Source organism: Cygnus olor, chromosome 16 (genome assembly GCF_009769625.2).
Source record: "Cygnus olor isolate bCygOlo1 chromosome 16, bCygOlo1.pri.v2, whole genome shotgun sequence".
NCBI lineage: Eukaryota > Metazoa > Chordata > Aves > Anseriformes > Anatidae > Cygnus > Cygnus olor.
In genome coordinates, this window is record NC_049184.1 from 15,621,622 (window position 1) to 15,641,582 (window position 19,961).

Consider the following 19,961-nt stretch of genomic DNA (forward strand, 5'->3'; position numbering starts at 1 on the left):
CAGGGACAGCCGAGTACCCACAGGAAGCGCAGCTTCACACGCCAGTTCCCGTCCAGCTCAGCAAAGGCGTTGGAGATGGAGACTTGCAGGCCCTGGTTGGGGACCAGGGAAATCTGCGAGTGCGGCAACTGGAAATTGCGAAGGTTCAATCTAAAACATAAAATAAAATAAAAGTAAAGGCGTGTGAGAGGGGTGCCTCACGCTGGGTGCCCAGCTGGGGCAGGGCAGGAGTGAAGGCACCGTGCCAGCAGCATCCCCAGCTCCCATCCTGCCAAGGAACAGCACTGCGTGGGCAGCAGTGCCTTTGGGAGCACGGTCCCTGTGGCACCGTGAGAGCAGCTCCTCGGTGCTGGAAACCCAGGGCAGCAGCGGGAGGAGAGCTGCAAGGGGGGCAAGGAGCTGGGACCCCAGGACCCCGCGGGCTGGGCTCATGCTAGGTGGGTTCCTGAGGTGAGGCATCCCTTCACCGAGGACAGGGCCAACATTTTGGGAGCTGCAGGGCAGAGGACAGCCCTCACTGCTCCGGCGCCCCCTGCTCCCCCGAGGCCCTCCAGGCTCCCGCAGGGGCTGGGAGGGCAGCAAGTCGTTCCAAGCAACTGGCAGGGCTCACCTGGAGATCTCGTAGCGCACCTTCCCCAAGACCGGGATTCGGGATTCACCTGAGATGTCTTGCAGCTTCAGCTGGGCCAGCTCCTTCTCCAAGACAGCAACCCCGTGCTGCTTGGCTGCGGGGGCAAAGGGACAGCATCATGGTCACGCGCCTCCCAATGGAGCCAGGAGCGTGCAACAGGAGCATGGCAAAAGGGTTAAAGGAAACACCAGTGGCCTGGCTGCTCTCCACCGTGCAAGCTGTTGCTGAAGCTAATCTTGGTGCAGCACAGAGCCCTGCAAGTGTGCAGGCATCGCCTGGTGTCTGCCCACTTGCAAGCCCTGCGGAAGGTGGCAGCTGGGCAGCCGGTGTGGCCAGGCAGCAGGAGAAAGGAGGAGCTGGTCCCGTGCAGGAGGTGCCCAGGCTCTGTGCTGCTCCGTGCCCGGTGCCAGCGGGCAAAGCCAGGTGGAGCCCCTGTCCTGGGGTGTGGGCGAGTGCTGCAGCCCTGCATCCATCTGGGAAGGGGAGTCACGTCCTCCTCTCCCGACAGCTAGCAAAGCCGCTGGGTAAATGAGCTGTTTCTCACACAGTGTATTTCAATCCATAACAGCGCTCCGCTGGAGCCGGGGCCCTGCCTGCCTCAATAAACCCAACAGAGCCCATCCATCTCCGTCACCGCCCTCCTGGCACCTCCCCACCGCCTCCCTCCACCGCCGCTCGCTCCTCCGGGGCTCGGGCTCGGCTGCCTGGATGCGTGCCATGAGCACAGCACCGTCCCGCCCCGCCTGCCCTGTGCCTCCTCGAGCCGGGGTCTCCCCCATTGGCACCTGGGTGCAGCCCCCAGCCCCCCACAGGTCTGGCTGCTCTGCCCGGACTCGATGGAGACAGCGGCAGGGGCAGATGGGGACATCAGGGATGCTGCCTTTGGCACGCATGGCCGAGGCTGTCCCTGTCCTGCCCTGGAACTGCACGAGCACCCGGCTCTGCACCTCAGCCGCCAGCACCTGCAAGAGAGGAGGGAGATCAGGAGCCGAACCCACCGTAGTCCAAGCCTGCCTGGGTGATCCTGACCACAAAGCCAGGGTTGGTGGCCCCAGTGAGCGCCAGACCCAAAGCCAGCACCGTGCTGGCCACCAAAAGGCTCCGCACTCCCATCCTGGCTGCCCGACGCTGCCGTGCTGCTGCCTGGCTCTCTCTGCCACACCGCCTTTATATCCACACCAAAAGGGGAACTGCGGACGACGCAGGATGCAGATCCTTTTGCAGCCCACACGGGCATCCCCTCAGCCTGGTGCTTCCTGCTTGGCCGCTGCCCCGCTCCCAGAGCAGCAGGGAAGGCTGGCAAGGACCAGGAGGTAACGGCCCCAGCCCCGTGCCAGGGGCACGCAGCCCCTCCCCACAGCAGCAGCCACCCGGGGCACAGACGAGCCGCTGGCTTCGGCTCCCTGCTGCTGGCTGAGTTTATGGGGCAGTTTTGCTTTTTGCCCTGCCCGTTGCTTTGCCCTCTACCCAGCAAAGGCTGCCCCTGTCCTGCCCCACGGGGCCCCTACTCTGCCCTAATAGCTGCCACCAGCACGACCCAGACCCGTCCAAGGCGCTGGTTGTAGCATTACCAGTGGAACAGCCTTGGGGCACAACAAGCGCTAAAGTTACGTCTTTTTGCCTCCTGCAAGAAATCCCAAGTCACCTCACACCCAGGGCTGGCCAAGAGGCCCTCACCTCAGGTTGGGTGGCCACAACGGGCCGAGGGGTGACGGAATCGAGGATTGAAGGGTGCCCGCGCACCTCCCGGCCCCAGCCCCAGAGCTCTGCCCAGCAGCAGTCATGCCCAGGAGATGTCTCTTGTACCACAAATGAGCACCAGATGCAAAATTTCTGGGGTCCCAGGTGCCACAGCTCTTGGGCTCACGACGGGCGCACGAGGGGGTGCAGCGAGGCGGGGAGGCAGCAGTCTGTGGGGCAGGGCTGGGCAGGGCAGAGCCCCCCTGCTGCCTTGGGCTTTCTGCAGAGCCCAGCAGCCCTGCTGCTCCCTGGCCACCACTACGAGAGCTGGTGGAAGAAAAAGTGATTTAGAAGTGTTTTGCTTTTATTTTCCTTTCTGGAAGCAGCAAAGGAAGTCCTCAGCAGCTGATGCGGGCAGATCTCTCCCTGTATCCAGGGAAGTCCTTGTTGCCAGAGGCAACATCCCTTCACTAAGCACTTGTGAAATCCAGCTATTGCTCAAGCACAGCGGCCTGGCATGACTGTGCCACGGAGCCTGGAGAGCAGCTGCCTGCCCAGCGCAGCCCAGGCAGGGCCGCAGAGCCTGGGATGCCTTTGCTGGAGACTCCGGCACAGGGAGGCTCAGTGCTGGCGAGACCGGGGACCTCAGATCCTTTTGTCTTTCTTCCCCATAGTTTGCAGGCTGCCTCGCCCGCGCGCGCGACAGGCGCACACCCAAACTTGCAGACGAGGCTTTGGGGCAGGACCGCAGTCTCCATGTCCCCGAGCCGCCGGTTTGGTGAGCGTGATGGGCCAGCCCTGCCCCTTCGGGTCTGGCTGCTGGGGCTGTGCCACAAGGCAGCAGCAGCAGGAGCCCACACGGGACCCAGTGGCCCGGCAGGCCGGGTGGTGACAGTGCCTGCCAGCACAGGGCACACGGCCTGGGGGAGAGCCGCGTCCCATGGGATGCTCCGTGGGCTGCCTGGAGCCATCAGCACCGGCCCCAACACATCCCTGGTGCCCAGGAGCCCCAGGGCAGAACTCGTTGTACACAGAAAGAGGAAGCCCAGAGCAGAGGAGAAGGTTCAAGAGCCAAAGCCCTATTTCAGCTTTTTGCTGAGTCTTGCTCGCAGTGAAGGAGGAACTCCCCGGAGCTGCACGTTTGTGGCATGGCATCTCTGCGGGGCAGTTTCAAAATGATATTTAAGACACTCAGGGTGAGCATTAAGGAACCAGAACCTCTTCCGTGAGGAAATGAAATTTCATGGGGGGCAGCACGCTGAGGAAGCACAAACACGACGTTTTCCTTCTGGCTTTGAGCAAATTTTAAAGTTGAACTGAAAAAACACAGCACGAAGCCTGACCAAACAATCCCGTGTTTGTCAAGGAACAGTTGGAACCACTTCTAACACCCAACACCAAGGGCTAGTCCCGGCAGTGCTTCCTGCTGGGGTGACAGCAGTGAATTAACTGCAAAACCCGGCCCAGGACCCTCTGCCCAGGACCTGGGGCCACCATGGATGTCCCTGGAGCTGCAGGGATGTCACCCACACCTCTGCGAAATGCTGTCAGCATTGGGGTGCCGGGGGCTGTGGCTCCAGCCCGTGTGCCGAATCACCGCCACTGCCCACCCTCACCTGCTGCTGTGAGCCCCCCGCAGCCTTCAATCCAGCAACACCTAAAAATACAGTCAGGCAGCGTGGGGGCTCCCCCGACGCTGTTTTCCCAGCTGCAGGACCGGCGTGACCCAGCTCCGGCTGTTCCTGGGAGGCAGGGAAGGCTCTCAGCCAGCGCAGGGTCACCAGCTGACGCCAGCCCTGACGGCTGCATCAAAGACAAGTGACCGGACACGCTCGGGGACACAAGAGCTAAAAACGGGGGCGCAGCGAGAAGCGTCAATTTGCAGATGAGGACCCTGGGTGCAGGGTTTGGCCGCAAGCAATGAGGCTCCCAGCGGGAGCTTGTCCCCCGGGACCTTCCCCACCGCCGGGCTCACCACCCGCGCTCTGCCTCTGCCCCAGCGTCCTGGTGCTGTCCCAGGGCCCCCCAGAGCAGCTCCACAGCCAGGCGTCCCCCACCCACCGGGGCTGCCAGCACCCCAACACGCTGCCCCCCCCCAGGGCACGCCGCCTCCCGGCACGATGTCTGGGAGCCTCGGGGAGACAAAAGGGGACGCGGAGAGCAGAGGGGGTGATTTTGCAGAAAAGTAAAAATAAAAATGCAGGAATGATGACCTCGGGCAGAGCCAGGGCTGGGGAGGGGGGTCTGAATGGTGGCTCTGTGCCGCCGAGGGGCAGGGCGAGAGGCCACATGCAGCCTGCCCCAGCCTGCTCGGGCAAAACAGGAGGTGGAGAAAGGGAGCCGAAGAGGAGGGTGAGCTCATGGGGCCAGGGGTCCCGGGAGGCCCCCAGAAGCTCTGCCCTTTGCTGGGCAGGCCTGGCCCCTGCCCCCCTGCCCCCCCACCTGGCTGTCCCAGGGCAGCAGGAGGGTGCAGGGAGCTGCTCTGGGGGGTGCGGGGCAGACCCTGCCATGCTGGGGGCATTCACAGGGCGAGCACCCCAGAAAAGAGGAACCACGGCCAGGCAGGGAGCTGCTGGCCTCAGGGACTGCAGGGCCCAGGGTGGGAGTCCCACCAGGGTGGGGTCCCACCAGGCTTCACATCAGGCCTCCTCCCTGCTCGCCCCGCCCAGTTGCTGGTGCGGGACCCCTCAGCCACCCCCCGCCTGCGTGCAGCAGCTTTCAGAAGGCACAGAAGCCAAAGCGAGTTCTTGGGCTCGCTTCAGAGGTAACCAGGCAATTAGAGAAGGCCAGAGCATGATCTCATGCTCCCTCCTACCCCACGCTCAGGGAATCCGTAAAAGGCTGAAGCAGAGTATGTGAACTAACGCAATTAAAGGAGCAATTGGCGGCTGGTGGGGAAGGGAGGAGCTGGCCCAGTGGGCCCCAATTGGCGTGAGGGTTCCTGGGCAGACGCTGGGGCCGTGGGCCAGCTGTGTGCCAGTGTCGATGAAGCTGCGGCAGTGCCTGGGGGTCTGGAGCCGAGCAGGGGCTGCAGGGGGCTGCAGCGGGCGCCCCGGCCCCGCTCCCCACGGCTGAGCCGCTGCCCGCACACAGCCGCTGGCGCCTGAGCCCTGCAGCACTCGTGATCTGCACTGGCGACAAAAGGGCCTCTCTTGCTCCCGCGGAAATGGGAGGCAAACGCAGAAAGCCCTCCCTCGCGCCGTTCCTCCCTCCAAGCTCTCCAGCTGTACCTCCTCCCCCTCGGCTTGTTTTCACAGCGTGTCCTTCGGCTGCTCGCTAATCCCTGGAGAAATCTTTGTTACCGAGACTGCCCCGGCAGCCCACGGCCCACGCTGCAGCCGGCCCAGCCATCCCCGGTCTCGTCTCCATCCCAGCCCTGGCCAGCCCTGAGCCTTTGCCTGCAAACACGAGGGTGGGCACGGCTTCAGCCTGAGCGGGGCGCAGAGGGCAGGTGGGCACCTGGTGCTGTGCCTGGGGGACTGGAGAGCTGTGCCAAACGGCCGTGCTTTGCACTGCAAGATACCGGAGGGACCTGAAGCTCTGGCTCTTGCACTGATTGGTTTTGTACGACTTCTGGTTGCCTAATCACCCGCTCTGCCCCCAGATAGGTACTTTCCATTGCTGAATCACCCCAAAGAGCTGTCAAAGGCACTTTGCTGCTGCTCTACCTTTGGGCCAATCCAGAAATAAAAACTCGGAGTGCTGCGAAGTGCTCTCTTTGGCAGACACCAGCCCGTATGTATTTAAAAAGGGGAAATCCACCACAATCAGTACGCCTGCACGTATGAACACTCGCGCACACGCGCTGTACGCATGCACGTGCACACGCAGAGACTTTTGCAGGTCCCTGGTGCTGGGAAGGACGGCGATGTGCAGCGGGACGCAGCCGGGCACGGGGCTGGCCGGGGCTTTGCAGCCCCGCTGCCCCCCGAGCTGCGGCACGGAGCAGCCCCGGGCAGCGCGGCCCCCAGTGGGGGCTCGGTGGGGGGGGGGCGGGGCGGGGGGGGGAGCGTGGCCCCCGTGGGCACCTTTGCTCGTCGGGGCTGGCACCGGGACAGCTCCGCACCGGGACTGTGGGCGTCCCACGGCCACCCCAGGGCCACCCCACTCGGCGCCCCGTGGCCGGGCAGCGCTGGCAGCCGGAGCCACCGAGCCCGAGCGCCGCGTCCCACGGGCAGCCCCTGCTGCGCCCCCCTTCCTTTCCTTTCCTTTCCTTGCCTTGCCTTGCCTTGCCTTGCCTTGCCTTGCCTTGCCTTGCCTTCCCTTCCCTTCCCTTCCCTTCCCTCCCTCCGCTCCCCTCCCTCTCCTCCCCTCCGCCCTCCCCTCCCCTCCCCCGCCAGCGGGGCTCGCTCTTTTTCTTTTCTTTTCTTTCTTTCTGTTTTTTTCCCACATTGACGCGGCCGGTGGGAGGGAGCCTGCCCGGCCGACGGCCCGGGCGCGCCGATGGGGCCGGGGGTGGCGGCAGCCCCGCAGCGCCCGCGGGGCACCGGGACCTCGTCGCGGGGCACCGGGACCTCGTCGAGGAGCCACCAGCCGGGGAGAAGCCGCAGCGGAGCGGCGGAGCGCGGCGGGACAGCCGCGGGCAATAAGGCAGCGCTCGGGCCCCGAGGAAGGAAGAGGGAAGGGACAGTTATTGCCGCGGTCTCCCCCGGGCCCTCTGCCACTTCCCATTAAGCATGGTAATGCCTTCTGCTTTCCTATCCTTTACGCTGCCGCTGCCCCGAGCACCTGCTGCCCGCGCCCCGCGCGCCCGAGCACGAGGCTGGCACCGAGCGCGGAGGCGTCGGGTGGCAGCGGGCTCGAGGCGAGGCGTGCGCGGGGCCCGAGGGCTTCAACGTCCCCGCAAAACTTGGGGTGCAACAAGTGGGTGCCGCTGCCCGAGCCGTGCCGGCCTGGTGGGCACAGGGACGTGCGGCACATGCCCCCCGCGCCGTCCGTCCGTCCGTCGCCGCAGCCGCACGCGCCGTTGCCTTGGGCTCCCGGGCGATGCTGCGCTGAGCGCTGGCCTGCGGCTCCTCCGTGCCGGGCTGTGGGTGAGCGTTTGCATCCTGCCCTGCCAAACTCGCTGATGGGGAGCTGCGGAAGAGGGAGAGGAGTTGTTATTCGCTGCCAGCCCTGGTGTTCAAAGCTCGCTCCCTCCTGAGCTGGGGAGAGGAGAGGGAGCGGAGTCACCCTGTGGCTTTGGGTATGAGTTAAGCACCTTTCCTGCACCAAAACACCAAAGCCCAGCTCGCCGCGTTGGTATAAACCACTTCTGAAAAATATGGGTATTTGGGGAGAAATATCCATCTCTATTTAACAGCACTTTGGCTTATTAAAATGGAAATAGCTTCGCAAATGTAAATCTCCTTATGCTCCCTCATGCCTTTTGTTTCATTTCTGCACTCCCGTGCAGCTGGTGGAGGGAAGTGGGCTAATTGGTTCCTTTTTGATTTCTAATCACTCCCTGGCCAGGCTCGCCTCAGCCTCTCGCACGAACACAAAGCTGCTGCGCCGTGGTTACCCCAAAATCCTCTCGCAGTGATGAAGTGCTTTGTGACACTTAACAAAAACATTTCTAGGCATTCGAGGCCAAAATATTCCTCAGCGCAACCCAGGCTGTATCTGGTGCCTCCATCAGTCAATACTTTTCTCCTGGCTTTGGCTGACACCGTCCCTGCTGCTTTAGGAGGTTCTGCGCGTTTTTATCCCATTTGCAGGAAAGTGGCTCTGTTTATTCAGTGGATCCGTCCCGTAGCAATCCACCTTGGGGCTGGGTTTTGTTGAGGGCGATGAGAGTGCCCCCCCTTGCAGCGGGGCTGTCCCCGCTCTGACGCCCCACTTTACCCTGGCTGCGGGTCCACCAGTGACCCCCACTCTCCACTGGCTCGGCACCTTCCCCGCAGCGAGTGGCAGCCAGGCAGGACGGGGAGGGCAGCGTGGGTCTCAGGGGACGGCACTGGGGTGTCAGTGGGTTTGGGACAGGGCTGCTGGCAGCGTGCACGCCCTCGCCCCTCCGGACCACAGCCTGCACCCCCCCCCTCAGAGACCCCCCGCGGCTGCGGGGGGAACGGCCGGGCTGGGGGCTGCCCGTGGCACGGAGCAGCCCCGTGGCTGAGCGGGACCAGGCTTCTCTTTCTGATTTCTTTTGCTTTTTCATCAGTGCCAAATGAGCTTGGCCAGGGAGATTTGGTTTGGTTTCAGAAGCGCTGGTTTTGGGACGTGCCAGGGCTGTGCAGGGCTGGCCCATCCCTGGCCCCGCTCTGCGCCGCCACAGCGGGACGGGAAGGAGCCGAGCTCGGGGTGTTGGGGCAGGAGGCCCCCTGGCCGAGGTCCCCCAGGAAGGGATGTCGTGCAGGCAGCCCAAGCGTGAGAAAAGTGGCGTTCAATGGCACGTGCTAGGGGAAATCCGCAGGGAGCGCACATGCAGACCATGCAGTGAGCAGGGCCTCGCTTTCCTCCCTCTCTGCCCAGGCCCCGCAGCTTCTCCTTCCAGGCCCGACGGCGGCAGATTTCTGGGTACAGACACAGAAAATGTCAAGAAGAATTAACCAAAGCGTGACTGCAAAGTGCTTTAGCTAAAGCACATTAAAGCTAATTAAGCTGCATTAACCTACGCCACGTTGTCTCTGGATGGGCTCCCAGACCTGCCGCTGGCTGCCCAAAGCACGTTCCCACCTCCAGCCCGTGCCTGGCCCCCCGGAGCATGCCTTGCTCTGTGCACTGCGGGGCCAAGGGTGAGTTGGCCAGGGAGGGGATATTCCCTGCTGCCGGCCACCAGGAAAGATGCTTGTCCCAGGGGCACCAGGATCCCCCCACCGTTAGACCTGGAGCCCAGCCCCGGGTCAGGGGCTCAGCTTCGCCATCGGCTGTGCCGAAGTTCTTACTTCCCCCTTCCAAACATTTTGCAGTTGAGGAATTTATTATTTGGAAAGAATTCATCACAATCTTCTCAACGATCTTGTTCTTCAAGTTGTTCATCCCTTTGGCAGTTCTCCTCCGATTCTCCAGCAGTTACTAGAGTTGTGTTTTCTAGGTTCTCCCAGTTTTTGCAGCTCCTAAATTCAGCGGAGCTATTAGGAATGATCTGCCCTGCGGACAGAAATTTCTCAGGCTGGGCTGCGTCAGAGGACAGGCCTGCAGCACTTCAAGGGTGGGCCAAGCCTGACAGCAAGTGAAAACACTAGATCACGCAGTACTTGGCTTTGGCGCATCCATGCACAGCTTCCGTCCCTTTTGTCTACAAACTTGCACAGATCTACAGGGGGCAGGTTGTACCCAAAATGTAGATATACCTAATACGCACAGATAAAACACAACACATCGCTGTTTCTGCCCCATCTCCACCTGTCCAAACTTTGTTGTTTCTTCGGGGAAAACGTGCTACTTTTGAGTCATCCCTGCTGCCACTGGACAGTGTCAAGCTGTAGAGCAGGCAAGGGTGGTACGACAAAGCGGAACTCCCTTCAAGGTCTGAGAACTGGCAGAGGTTACCTGAAAGAAACAGCACAACATTCCTCAGGAACAAAAAGGCTGAGGAGGATCCATTCTAATTTTAGGCTCTCTGGGCAGCAGCTCTTGTAGGAAACAGCACTGCGCAGAAAAAAGAGCCTAAGGAAACAAGAATTACAGGCAGGTCACCTTCACCAAAACATAGTCCCCTGGCTGGGCTCTGACCAGAGCCTTGCAGCCTGCGGCATCCTTTATCTCAGCATCAGGGAAGATCACTTTGATGTTGCCATCGTTCCTCCCACACAACTCCGAGGCAGAGCGCTTGCTGGGCTGGAGGGAAGACAGGGAACATTACCTGCATGGCAATAGCTCTGATTCACTGCAGGGTTTTATTGTATCAGAAATTAATTGAGCACTATTGTCAGTATTAAAATCCACGTTCCACACTTAAGCATGACATGTAACAAAGGCCTATGGCCTGAGCTGTCGCTAAGAGCCACGCAAAGACAACGTTTGAAAGCCTACACTAATTCCGTGCTTGGCCAGACATGTCCCTAACCTACCCCACCCCCTTCCAGGACTGCCAGGCCTTCAGAAAGGAGCCTCACTTTCACAAACGCCTGAAAGACCCACTGCGTTGTTTGTGCCTAGCTATCAAGCCGTAATTGATCAGCCTCATCCAGTTACCTCTTTCGAGCGTGTGCTATACAACGTTCCAACTCTGGTGACTTCCCCGACGCCTGCCTTTGTATTTGGTCCAAGGATTTTAGAAGCAAAGTGGCTAAAGCCCTAAACCAAAGGGACTGCGAATTTACTTGGCACCACTTTTTGCTCAGCTCAGCGCTCTGGAAAACCAGGCTGACCACTTGTGTGTGCACGTGGTCTTGGAGTCTCCGGATTGTGTGGGAAAGATGAGAAGTGAAGGCAGAAGTGATGACTGTGGTCTATAGCCTACGAGTCTCTTGTACCACAAGAGGGGAGAAAGACAACTGTTTCAGGCGTGCTCACCCCTTCCACCAGCACCAGCTGAGACTGGCCCACCATCGCCTCATTCGCTCTTGCAGCCTCCTCTCGAAAGACAGCAATGAGCTCCTCCAGACGCCTCCGCTTTACATCTGCAGGCACATCGTCCTGCAGCCGGTGATACGCCCGGGTTTTCTGCAAACAGACAAAGCAAGCGCGGCTTTTCAACAACCAGACAATCTGAGATCAGAGCCATGTCTAACCAGTAGATGTACAGAGAAAAGACTCTTCTTCGTCAGGTCTTGCACTCACCTGTCTCACGCTGTAAGCGAACAGGAAGCCTACGTTGTAGCGGACTTCCCGCAGCAAGGACACGGTCTGCTGGTGATCTTCTTCTGTCTCCCCACAGAAACCCGCAATGAAATCGCTGCTTAAACTCACTCCTGTCACAGAGACACAGACCTACAACTCACTCGAGGAAGAGAGGAACATTTCACTCAAGAAAGGACAGTAACATACAGCCGTGCTGAGCTCAGATCAACCCAAAGGGAGTCCCTACCTGGAATGGAGTCACGCACGTGGTGTACGAGCTCTAAATATGCTTCCCTTGTGTATCTACAATGAACAACACGTGGATTTGCTGATCAGAAAACCCAGATGTTGGTGAGGAGAAACCAGCACCCTAACTCAGGGATCAGCTCATCGGGCTCCCCGTGGCCATCACTCACCCTCGTCGCATGGCCTCCAGGACTCGTGTGCTTCCACTCTGGGCTGGGAGATGGAGCTGTTTGCAGATGTTGTGTCGCTCCTGGATAAGCTGCAGGACCTGTGATGGGCATTCAGGAGACAACGTCATGGACAGCTCAACTCTACCAGAATGCCAAAGCGAAGAGTCTCCCCCAGGTAAAATTCAGCAAGTTGAAAACCTGCCAGCTTTAGCACACACATCCCCCTTCCCAGGAGCTGCCGTTCCCATTCTGTGACTCTCTGGTTCCCTTTGGCAAGGAAGCACAGCCCACATCTAACAGGTCACGGATGCCTGCCTGCAAGCAGAGGTCCAGGTATTTATTTCACACTTGCCTCATCAGGAAAATCCTTGGGGTGTGGAGAAGTGAAACGGATCCTCATTTCTGGATCAATTCTGGAAACCTGGTCTAGAAGATGTGCAAAACGCAATCCTCCTGGCTTAGCTTTGTAGACGGTGCTAAAGCCACGACTGAGGACAGGGGCAGCGGCTGTCTGAAACTGCACCTCAGACATATCTCGAAAGCTGTTGACATTCTGACCCAAAAGAGTCACTTCTTTCACCCCCTACAAAGATAAATAGAGAGGGAAAAATATAACCATACAGGACTGCACTGTTCGTCCATACAGGAGCTGCAATGGCAGCCATGGTTCTGCTTTTACTTGAGGAAGAGCCCCCAGGGGGAACCCTCCCCTGCCCTGTCTGTCTCAGAGCACTGCAACGGAAATCAAACAGCAACTGGAGGAGCCCTACGGCAACGTTACCTCCAGAGGCGAAGGCTGGGTCATCAGTCACGGGTATCACTGAAAATACGGTCACTGAGAACCGGCCCACGATTTGGGACGGGTGGGAAGCGAGCTCTGCCTCACCTGATCTGAGAGCATCTTCACTTCCCGCAGAATGGAAGCAATGGGGCGGCTCCTTTCGCGGCCACGGGTGAAGGGCACGATGCAATAGCTACACATGTTGTCACAGCCCCGCATGATAGATCTGCCGGGAGGTGAAGCACAGGTCACAATACCATCTCTCCGGAAGAGTCATCCACGTTGCATCCTGCCCTGCTTTGGCCCGGCCCAGCACTGCTGCCTTCAGCCAACTTGTCTGCAGCACACACAGCACCAACTCTGAACGCAGCTTTGCAGCTCTCCCTTACGCACCATTCCAATCAGAGCTGGCTTCTACTTGCCCCCTAGCTGACACCTCCTGATTTTCCACGCACATTTCCAAGAAACTCGGAAAGCAACTTACGGGATGCAGACTTGCACTGCAGTCTGGCAGCGATGAAAGATCCTTCCGCACTCTGCTCCTCCAGAGGGTGACAACTGTCCCTCTGTACACTATGGCCACACTGAGCAGAATCTGACTTCATTGTTTGGGAATCTGACTATCAAATCCAGACAAATGGAAATAAACCCCACAAAAACTACAACGCACGGAGCATTAGAAGAGTTATACATAACCTGGGACGGCACATAGCAGAAGGCAGGGGATGAGAGAGGCACAAACGTCAGTGGGACAGAAATCACTCGGTGCAGCAACAGGCTTAGACAACCAACATCCTCAAAGGACAGTGAGAGGAGCCTGCAGCCAGCCAGAGCACAGGGCAGTCTCTCCAGGGCTCAGTCACACAGCAAAGAGACAGCAAACAGAGTCTAGTAAACCGGTGCCTCTGGGAGTGAGCGCGGCCAGGCATTGCCTGTTTTGGGTAGCTGCTGTCACTGGCACGTCTGTTCTGGACAGCAGTATTTCCAAACAAAAAAACCACAGAAACGTGCACAGGAAATAAGGTACTTACACAAATGCTGTCGTGCCACCTGCGCTAGTCTGGACAGGCAGAATATCTGCGTAAGTCTCATCTAGCGACAGCAGGACGTTAGCAGCTTGCTGGCCAGACTCAGCCACGGCCAGCAGCCGAGGAAGGTCACGGTACGCATCGGGGCCTGCCACGATATCGACTAGCTTCTCCCTGTGCAGAATCTCCTCCTTAAGCCTCTCAGCCATGCATCCTGCCACCAAAGGAGAAGGGTCCTTGTGAGGACGTGCCCACCCTCAGTTAGCCTGCCGCACCCCTTCGCTAGCTGCTTTCACCCCGCGGCAAAGGCCTGATGCCACCAGAGGCGAAGAGGAAGCGCAGCATAATGGGATGTGGCACAACAGCGTGTGCTCCCCACCGCCGCACAGCCCAGCAGGTACCTAGGATCCCGATGCGGAGAGGCAGGCGACCCTGGTGCCGCCGGGCTTTCAGTGCCTTGAGGTGCCGCAGGCGATTCCAGATAGCCTGCTCAGCCTTCTCCCTGGGAAACAGGAAAACAGGGGTTATTCCCATTGCTGCACTTCAACAGTCCTCCAGCTCAAAGCAGCTCAAGGGCTGCTCCTCCCTTCTCAGGGGAGAACTGAACTAAAGACAGGGAACCAAGAATCATCCTCCTGATGGATCTGATGGTACATGGAAGCGCTTCCTGTGGTGTGTAATTACGTCTTGACTCATCTGCTGCCATTTTGCTTGCCTAGGAACCTCAGCACTTCAGAAACAACTCCCAGACTAAGCTCTTGCAGAGAAAAAGTCTGCCTTAGCCAGCAAATATCAGCTACCTTGCGAGAGACAGTGCACGTTCAACATCTGCATGCAGGAAAAAAACAAGCAAAGTTCCCTATATAGTTTATCCCAAATATACCCTAAATGGATTTCCCTGTTTTTTGCAGTACAGGCCTTAGACAGGCACTTCAACCGAACACAAGAGTCAAAAAGTAAAAAAGCAAAAATCATCCAAGCACAAGTGTGTGTGAGTCTCTCACTGCCCATGAGATACAGACACAGCGTACACTACCAAGGAGCTTTTTCTCACTCTACAGTAATTAATTGCACAATTAGCGTTACGTATCATAACATCAACTAGCTCTAGCCTAAGCTAAATGGGCAGTTTCACATCTGCCCGCTGTTTTCATTACACGATGTATTTATCTCCTCAGTTTTCAAATTGCAATTCCTTTAAAACCATCCAAAAAACAGCAGTGACAAAAGTTTCCTTACCTCACAGAACAGGTAACAAGCAGAATCACATCGGCCTAAATTGAGGATGACACAGAAGGAAGGAGAAATTGTAAAAACTGCACACACAACCTGCACAGGTAGACTACAAAACTCACTTAACTTAGCAAAAAGGATCTGTCTAAAAACACTCCGGGTTTCAACGACCAAAGTTGCAAGAAAACTTAGCAGAAAACAAGCAGAGCCTTCCACAAAGCAGCAGAAGTAAACTCAGGTAAGGATAAGTCAGGAGCATCCCACTGTGTCCAGTCCCCCCCCAGCTGAGAGGGAACCCAGCAGTTTAAAGGAGAACAAAACAAAACAAAAACCCTGCAGCTTTCTCGCATGCTCGTTAAGCAGCTTCCTTCACTGCACACAACTCATACTGCACAAATCCCACCAGCCTGTGGGACGGCACTCAAGATAAAACCTGGGACTTGGTGGTGGTGTGAAGCTCTCCCAGGCCTGCTTTACAGAAGAGCTGCCGAGGCACCTCACCTCATCCACGTCCTTTGTCCTCGTGTAGCCGTTCTTTCGCAGGATAGCCCACGCGATCTCCGTGTCACTGACGTTCATCTGGCACCCGTAGGTCTCCAGGTACACTGCAACAAAGACAGACGTGGGGGTGACGCAGACGTCTGCCTTGAATCAATCTCTCATTTACAAGCTCTTTCCGCGATCTCCTCCGCAGGAAGGAAGCTGCAGTCCCGCAACAGGCGAGCTGCAGAAAAGGCGCTTTCCCTTCCAGCCCATACAGAAAAGGCAAGCCAAAATTAAAGGCAGGCTCTGCTAGCGGCACTGGGAAACCCGAGCGCCTCCGAGCACGTCATTCCAGCACCAGAGGTCTGGACGGCGGCTTGCGGAGAGGCTGAAGCTACCGTGCTGCTCAGACACAGCACTCGGTGCAACGAACGCCCCTCTCCTCCGGGCACCGCAGCCTGGAAGCTCTGCCACAGCTGCTGCTGGCACCCAGGGCGTCACGGGAGGCACGGCGCAGGCCGCTGCCCTGCGCGCCTCCGTGGAGCGGGGAGGCACGGCAGCGAGCATGCGGCCGCCGAGCTGGCCTCCTCCTCGCGCCAGGGTCGCTCTCAGAGCCCACAGCCCCGCAGCTCTTCCGCCGCGAGCCCCACCGGAGCTTCGGGCTGGCCTTGGCCTGGCTGGCAGGGCCGCAAGGCGCGGCCGGCCCCGGCGGCCCCAGGGCTGGCGGTGGTGGCAGGGCAGGGCAGGGCAGGGCAGGGCAGGGCAGGGCCCGGCGGCACCGACCTCTGCCGGGCCCGGCGGCAGCGCCCCGCTCCGGCTCGGGCCGCGGCTCCCCGGCGGGCGGCGGCACGGCGGCGGCTCTCAGGAAGTGCCGCAGGTCCGGCCCCGCGGGCAGCGCGGCCCCGCGCCCCCCCGGCCGCTCGCCGGGCCCGCAGCTCGCTCCGCGGGCGGCCCCGGGGCTGGCAGCGACCGAGCGGAGGCGCCCGGCCGCCCGCAGCACGCGGCCCCAGCCCTGCATGGCCGAGCCCTGCATGGCCGAGCCCGGCGGGGAGCCCGCGCTAGGCCGCGGGGCCGGGGCCGGGACAGGGGCCGGGGCTGGGACGAGGACCGGGACCGGGAGCGGGAGCGGGACCGGGAGCGGGCCGGGGCGGAGGCGGCGCGGGCCGAGCCGAGCGGCCCCGGTGCGCGCCGCCAGCAGCGGCCCCGCCGCGTCCCCGCCCCGCGGCCCCGCGTTCCGCGCCGGCACCGTTCCGGCGGGGCTGGCCCGGTCCCTGCGGCGCTCCCCCCCCGGGAGAGAATAAATAAAGGGAAAAGCGTGCTTGTCCGCCGTGTTTTGTCGCGGCAAGGGGGATGAAGGTGTCCTGAAAGGCCCTCCCGGCCGCCTCTCCGCCCCGGTGGGAGGTGCACGAAGGGGGTTATAACAACGCGGTAACGCGAGCGATTTCCATGTTGTATTTTATATCAAAGGCTCAGAGCGGGGCGCAGCCCCCGCGAGGGCGCTGGAAGCCCCCCGACTGAGCAAGGCTTTGTACAGCACCGCGGGGAAGCGCTCGGTGAAGGTGAAGCACGTGCAGGAGGGGAAGCCGCCGCCGCCAGGCCTCGTCCCGAGCCTCGGCTCTGTCGGCCCCAGCAGCGTGGTGGTCGGTGGCTCCTCGGGGCCAGGGCAGGAGAGGGCCCAGGACCCGCAGCAGCGGCGATTTGGGGTGGGCAGGGACCCCCGGGCTCCCGCGGTCCCCTCCGCCCAGCCCGGGCCGCGGGGCTCGGCCCCTCGGGCGGTTCTGGCCCTCGCCTGCGCGTCTGCGGTTTGTCCTCTGGCTGCTCGGGCTGGGGCGGCCGATGAGTCACGTTCTGGCAGAACCGTTTGTTTGCCGTCTCGGCGGCGGGGACGGCGGGGGGGAGCCGGGGTTGGGAGCCAGGGGTGCGGGACGGGAACCGGGTGCCCTCGGAGGGGCAGCACGGGGCAGGCGAGAGGGGGGCGTTGTCGGTGCTGAAGGTCGCTTTGGTCATCTATCTGCCTTGCCTGGGCTGGTAGCGAACGTTTGCTCCAAACAGCAGGAAATTCTAGGAGAAGGAGAGGGGAAGTCTGTGATGCATCCTTGCAGCTGCTTTGCTGCTAGAGCCAGCCCTGCTCATCACCCGCCCGCTTTGGGGAGGGAGCGTGGGCATTGTGGTTCTGCCATCCTTGGTGGCTAATTTTAGCTCCGGAAGGGCTCCGAAGATGTTTCACAGCCACACCCCGCCATAAACATCCAGCATCCAGTCAGTGGCACTCCTCCGGGGCCTCCCCAGGCCCCCCAAAGCGCAGGATTCCCCCTCCTGCCTGGGTCCCACCGCACGCAGCCGCATCCTGGGCTGCAGCTACTCAGCCGCCACACGCAGAGCCCCGTCAGGCTTGGGGCCGAGCTGCCGCGGAGCTCTGCTTACTATAAAAGCGTCGTGGGAATTCAGGCCCCGGTCTTAAAATCTGCAGAACGCAGCCCTGCCTGAGCCACCGCTGTGCATGAAATTTGCTTCCTCCCCCTTCTCAGGGCACCTCGCCTGACCCCTGCCTCTCGGGGACGAGTGGCAGGACAGGCTCCGGACCCTCCACTCACCTCATGAAACTGCACGAGGAGATCGGAGAGCTGTACTTGGGGTGGTAGTGGCAGAGGGAAGCCCTTACCTAATCTCTCTGGAAAAGAAAACACACACAGCTGTGTTGAACGAGAAGCAAGAGGAGCAAGGGGCTGTGCAAAGCAGGAGGCCACTTCCCACCCCCGGCCCCTTCCTTTGCCCCCCCCATGCCCTGGGAAGGCAGAGGGAGTTCCTCCGGGCTACACGAAGGTCTGGGGGCTTCACGTTGGGCTGTGCCCCTGGGGCCCCTGGCAGCCTCCAGCCCAACTCTGATTTGTTCAGCTGTAATGAGAAGCAGCGAGCGGGGGAGAGGGCCTGGAACGCATTAGGATGTGTGTCAGGCTCATTTTTTCCATTGCGTTCACTTCTGGATGCGTGTCACAGTGCGGAGAGGCTCCCGCACTCAGTTACCCACAGCCCTCCTCTGCCAACCCCAAACACGCCAGGCGCTGCTGCTGCTGGCCTCCTCTCTGCAGGGTTTACCTTCTGAGCAGGCCTGGCAAAGGGGCTTAGTTACAAACTGGGACTGCCCTGATAGAGTGACCTGACTGGTGTCTGTTCCGGCAGCCCCATTCCCCTCAGCAGGTTATTACCATTAAGACGTGGGAGCAGGATACTGGAGGCAAACTATGTTCATTATTGATCTGCACCGTTTCACCTGGGAGATGCAGAGAGAGGGAGAAGGAAAAGAGCCTTAGTCTGTGGGAGAGCAGGTGACCAGATCCCAGAGGATAGTTAGGAAGAGTAAAATAAAGGAGAAGCTGGGATGGGTGCACACTTCACCAGAGACTTGTGGTTTTGCCTGTGCCATGCTGGTGGAGTAGGAAGCATAGGGGTGAAAAAGGGGATAGGGCCGATTGCTCCCTCGCCAGTCTCACAGGCTGGTACGGGAGGTGCCCGTGGGGTCAGAATCCTTGGTGGTGCGTGTGAGGGGGTGAGTCCCTTCCTCAGCACCTGGCAGGCTCCCACCGCCATGCTGGGGTCTCTGGTCGTGGTCAGGGACAGCTTACCTCGAAAGTGCCAGTGCGACATTTGAATGCTTCAGCCGTGAGCTTCATCCTGTGCGGAGAGAAGCGGTGCTTTGCAGTGCCTGGCCCTTCCCGCTCCCTCCAGCCCCAGCTCATCCCCTCTGCCCCAGGTCCCCAATCCACGGCACCCCCCTCAGCAGCAGCTTTCACCGGGACCTGCAGCTCACCTGCCCAGGGCCAGGCTCCCAACATGCGGCGGACCTCACGTCCGCGGTGGCAGACACGTTGGCTGTCTGGGGAAAGAGGCAGAGCTCCTGGCATTGCCCACCCAGCTCCCCCGAAACAGTGCGCAGGGGGAAGGCTCAGAGCAGCCCAAAGGCAGCCAGACCGCCCTGCAGTCAGGGGCCCCGCTCGCACCCAGCGTGAAAAACCGTCGTTTGTGAGCTCGGGCGTTTCTGCTGGGTGCTCCAATGTACCCGACTGGGCTGGTTTCAGTAGGCACCTCTCAGCAGGAGCACGGCACGGATGGCACAGGATCGCCAAACATGACGGGAGGGTGCTGCACAGCTCGGGAGCTCCCACCGTTGCTCACTGAGGTGCGCAGTGCTCATGGGGCACCACGGCAGACTGAGGCTGTGCGAGGGGCTCCCCGGCCGGGACCAGTGACCCCACCGCAGCCCTGGACCCCAACTCACCAAGCTGAGGAGGATAGAGGGGGGGCCAGGTTGCCGTGGGATAGATGGCGTAAGCCTGGATGTCCACAACAGGCTGGAGCGAGACCCCGTTTGTTCCGATGCTCAGGACGGCGCGGAGGGAGTGGACAGCCTCAACTTCATCGGCATGTTGGGGTACATCTCGTCCAGCTGCAAAGGAGCAGGGAGAGGGGAGGAACCGCAGCACAAAACCTCCCGTGGCTCTGCAGCCTGCCGCTGCCGAGCTCCTTCCCATGCCAGCAGCCCACGGAGCGCAGGGATGCAGCATCCAGAGCACGGCCCCGCTGCGGCTCCCCCTCGCTGGGAACCCTGGGGCTGGGCTCTCTGGGGGGCCGCCTCGCACAGAGCCTGTGCCGGGCAGGGCTGGGGCTCACCTGGGGAAGGAAGGCCGCGATAGGTGGAGGTGTTCAAACGAATTCGATGTCCTTCGGGATCTGCGGGTGGAGGACGATTTACTGCCCGGCAACGCAGCGTGGCGCTGGGGCAGGATCAGCCCCTCGTGCGCCTCGTGCGTGCAGCAAGGACATCTCAGCCCCTGCTCTGCGGCCCAGAGCAGCTCCATGGGGAAGAGTGGAGGAGAACATGGTGCAGAGGAGCCCTGCGAGTCTGCCAGCCGCTGACCCATCCCAACCTCGCCTCCTTACCATGGAGTCTGTGATTTCAAAGACCAGTTGCCCCAGCCGTTGTGGTAGGCGAAGCTGGCGGTGTT

General features: G+C 60.5%; 2 protein-coding genes and 2 long non-coding RNA genes across 4 annotated transcripts in view; 1 reads left to right on the forward strand and 3 right to left on the reverse strand.

The window, feature by feature from the left end:
• The window catches only part of LOC121078962 (bactericidal permeability-increasing protein-like), a 9,664-nt gene extending 7,885 nt beyond the window's left edge, over positions 1-1,779 (reverse strand). The window contains 3 exon segments of the mRNA XM_040575721.1: positions 22-150; positions 611-725; positions 1,630-1,779. Coding sequence (XP_040431655.1) covers positions 22-150; positions 611-725; positions 1,630-1,744 — 359 coding nt within the window. The 5' untranslated portion in view covers positions 1,745-1,779.
• LOC121078964 overlaps positions 1-13,238 on the forward strand; it is a 24,400-nt gene extending 11,162 nt beyond the window's left edge. The window contains exon 3 of the long non-coding RNA XR_005824811.1: positions 12,947-13,238. This is a non-coding gene — a long non-coding RNA (uncharacterized LOC121078964). The remainder of the gene's footprint in view (positions 1-12,946) is intronic.
• LOC121078960 (mitochondrial tRNA methylthiotransferase CDK5RAP1-like) lies at positions 9,683-15,976 on the reverse strand. The gene is made up of 13 exons (XM_040575719.1): positions 15,742-15,976; positions 14,977-15,080; positions 14,482-14,516; positions 13,644-13,744; positions 13,246-13,456; positions 12,320-12,440; positions 11,786-12,016; positions 11,434-11,531; positions 11,265-11,320; positions 11,018-11,148; positions 10,751-10,900; positions 9,932-10,072; positions 9,683-9,784 (listed from the first exon to the last, which is right to left on the reverse strand). Exons 1-13 carry the CDS (start codon positions 15,974-15,976, stop codon positions 9,710-9,712), a joined length of 1,689 nt encoding a protein of 562 aa, XP_040431653.1. The 3' UTR covers positions 9,683-9,709.
• Positions 15,977-16,397: 421 nt separating this feature from the next.
• On the reverse strand, positions 16,398-18,612 carry LOC121078963. Its single transcript, XR_005824810.1, has 4 exons — positions 18,582-18,612; positions 18,165-18,229; positions 17,553-17,629; positions 16,398-17,019 (listed from the first exon to the last, which is right to left on the reverse strand). It is a non-coding gene; the product is annotated as an uncharacterized LOC121078963 (long non-coding RNA).
• Positions 18,613-19,961: the final 1,349 nt, after the last annotated feature.

What these genes read in the sequence shown, in the direction of transcription:
- LOC121078960 (XM_040575719.1), bottom strand. Translation starts at nt 15,976, where the DNA reads ATGCAGGGCTGGGGCCGCGTGCTGCGGGCGGCCGGGCGCCTCCGCTCG. An exon ending in GGACAAAGGACGTGGATGAG is followed by an intron (nt 14,517 to 14,976) that starts GTGAGGTGCCTC and finishes TCCTCAATTTAG; the next exon opens with GCCGATGTGATTCTGCTTGT. An exon ending in GGGACTATGTTTTGGTGAAG is followed by an intron (nt 9,785 to 9,931) that starts GTGACCTGCCTG and finishes TGTTTCTTTCAG; the next exon opens with GTAACCTCTGCCAGTTCTCA.